Here is a 2,385-nt window from a genome sequence, read left to right as displayed (position 1 = left end):
CAGAACCCCATCTTTCTTGAACCAAGCCTGCTCTGGTGCCCAAAGGGAAGGGGTGTCAGTGATGGGGGCCCATAGGAGACTTTTACTGTGGTCCAGTTTTATCTGTTATGCGCTGGTCTGGCACCCACAGCACTGCCCTGTCCCCCTCCCGTCTCTGGCCTCAGTACTGGCGTTGCCAGTATCAGGAGACAGTGAGAGGAGGGGTAAGGGCTTCGGAGCGAGAGAGGCTGACAGGAGGCGGGGACTCTGGGGGGCTGAGGACTATAAAGCGGCCCAGCGAGGGCAGGGGCTCATCCGGCCTGAGGCAGGTGCTCATTTGGTCTAGTGCCCATTTACTCTGGACTCCGGGTAAGTGGGCTCAGCCTGCCAGGGGCTCTGGGGGCCTTCCCCAGGCTGGGGCCTGGGATGGAGAGGAGTTGGTGCTTTGCAGGGCCAGGGGCCTTGGGAGGCCTAAGGTCCTGCTTGGGTCTTGCTTTCTGCATCTGGACAGACCTGTCACGCTAGAAGAGCTGTCTGCTGACTGCACGTGCATGTGCACACTCGTGTGCATGGCTGTGAACTGGAATGTGTGACTGTGACCTTGTGAGTGACTGGGGTCCCTGTGTGAGTGCTTTTGCCGGTCTGTGCAGGACGACATGGACAATAGCGTCTTCTCCAGGACCCATATCTGTGTCTCTATCGCAGGGTGGAGGGCCAGACCCACAAGGCCATGGATTTTGGTCCTTGGCTTCCCGAGTTCATTCTGTGTCCCTCACCCTGTGGGTGACCTGGCATGCCCTTATTGCCACTAACTGCTGCCTCCTCGGAGCCACGAGGCCCTGGATGTCATGAGTCCCGTGTCTCCAGGACTCATGTCCCCATTTTCTCTGCTATACTTTTCTAACTTTCGAGGCCCTGGCTTGCTGGGCTGCTCACAGGACAGGCTGTCCGTGCCTTCAGAGCAGTGTCTAGGAGGTGGAGTGGTCAGCTTGGAGTGGCCTTTTGCTCTGCCCCCTTGTCCCCAGGCTTGGAGAAATGGATGATGGGCTAAGGGGCTGGGTAGATGGGCCCTGCTTCCTGGGCACGTGAAAATCTGCAGCCCGGGCTCTCCACCTCCCCTCTGCTTGCTCCTCAGATGGCTGCCACACGCCTCTGCCTCTCCCTGCTGCTCCTGTCCACCTGTGTGGCTCTGTTACTACAGCCACTGCTGGGTGCCCAGGGAGCCCCGCTGGAGCCAGTGTACCCAGGGGACAATGCCACGCCAGAGCAGATGGCCCAGTATGCAGCTGATCTCCGTAGATACATCAACATGCTGACCAGGCCTAGGTGTGTCCTACAGTCGGGGAGAGAGATCCCAGCCCCTGGGACCCTGGGCCCACTCCACATTCCTGGCCACACCCTATGCCCAGCCCCAGCCCCTTCCAGGCCTGCTCTTGGGAAAACAGGGCATCTGTGCTGAACAGGCCTAGACCAATGTGCCCTGGGCAAGATGGTGCCTACAGGCAGATATGAAACAGGTGGGCTGGCACCTCAGCACAGTGCTTGCCCCTGCTGCCTCTTCCCTCCCAGGTATGGGAAAAGACACAAAGAGGACACGCTGGCCTTCTCAGAGTGGGGGTCCCCGCATGCTGCTGCCCCCAGGTGAGTTTGACTCCCTGTCCTGTCTGTCCAGCTCCCTGGGGCTGAAATGGGGGTGGTGGGACTGAATCAGGGCTTGGAAAAGTGTAGTGGGGGGTGGAAGAGGGAGAACAGGAGCCCAGGGCCAGCCTGAGGCCTCCTGAGGGCACGAGGCCTACCCCCTACACTGCCATGTCCTGCCCTGTCCTCACAGGGAGCTCAGCCCGCTGGACTTGTAATGCCACCTTCTGTCTCCTACGACTCCATGAGCAGTGCCAGCCCAGCTCTCCCGTCCGCACCCTTGGCTCTGGCCAAAGCTTGCTCCCTGCTCCCACACAGGTTCAATAAAGCAAGTCAAAGCCACAGCCTGTCCTGTGTCTCTGTGGACCCCTGGTGGAGGCAGCAGGAAACGCCAAATGCATGGGAGAGAAAGGGGAAGGCAGGGCAGAAGAAAAGGGGATCATCCAGAACGTTGGCAGGGGTCATCAGAGTCACTCAGCTCATCCTCTCCCCTCCACAGAGGGACAAGTGGTGGCCAGAGGAAGGCAGGGACTCCTCTGAGCAGATGGTCCTTCATGGTCCTTCAGCAAGTCTGTGAAGCGGCAGTCTTGAATCTTCCCAGTTCAGCACCCATAGACCTTCCCAACACGGCCTGATGACAACCCTTCCCCAAGTGCACCCCTCACCAGTGCCTTACTGCAGCCTAGGCAGCAGAGGCACCAAAATTTATACGAAAGCGTCCTTGGCATGGGGGCAGGGGCACAGCCCAGCCTGGAAGAACGATTCTGG

General features: G+C 59.5%; 1 protein-coding gene across 2 annotated transcripts; it reads left to right on the top strand.

Moving 5' to 3' along the window:
* Positions 1 to 292: 292 nt before the first annotated feature.
* PPY (pancreatic polypeptide) lies at positions 293 to 1,959 on the top strand. Of its 2 annotated transcripts, none has more exons than XM_054457806.2 (4): positions 293 to 348; positions 1,115 to 1,305; positions 1,549 to 1,620; positions 1,811 to 1,959. In XM_054457806.2, the coding sequence occupies exons 2-4, from the start codon at positions 1,115 to 1,117 to the stop codon at positions 1,833 to 1,835; spliced, it is 288 nt and encodes a 95-aa protein (XP_054313781.1). In that variant the 5' UTR covers positions 293 to 348; the 3' UTR covers positions 1,836 to 1,959. The 2 variants fall into 2 exon arrangements, with proteins under 2 accessions (XP_054313781.1, XP_054313780.1); XM_054457805.2 differs by lacking the exon at positions 293 to 348 and adding an exon at positions 495 to 582.
* The last annotated feature ends 426 nt before the right edge of the window (positions 1,960 to 2,385 follow it).

The sequence above is a fragment of the Pongo pygmaeus genome, chromosome 19 (assembly GCF_028885625.2).
Source record: "Pongo pygmaeus isolate AG05252 chromosome 19, NHGRI_mPonPyg2-v2.0_pri, whole genome shotgun sequence".
NCBI lineage: Eukaryota > Metazoa > Chordata > Mammalia > Primates > Hominidae > Pongo > Pongo pygmaeus.
Note: the sequence above shows the minus strand (reverse complement) of the source record. Positions and strands in the feature narration are given on the sequence as shown.

Coding starts and splice junctions, on each gene's coding strand:
- PPY (XM_054457805.2), top strand. Junction 1,306..1,548: donor AACATGCTGACCAGGCCTAG/GTGTGTCCTACA, acceptor CTTCCCTCCCAG/GTATGGGAAAAGACACAAAG. Junction 1,621..1,810: donor CCGCATGCTGCTGCCCCCAG/GTGAGTTTGACT, acceptor CTGTCCTCACAG/GGAGCTCAGCCCGCTGGACT.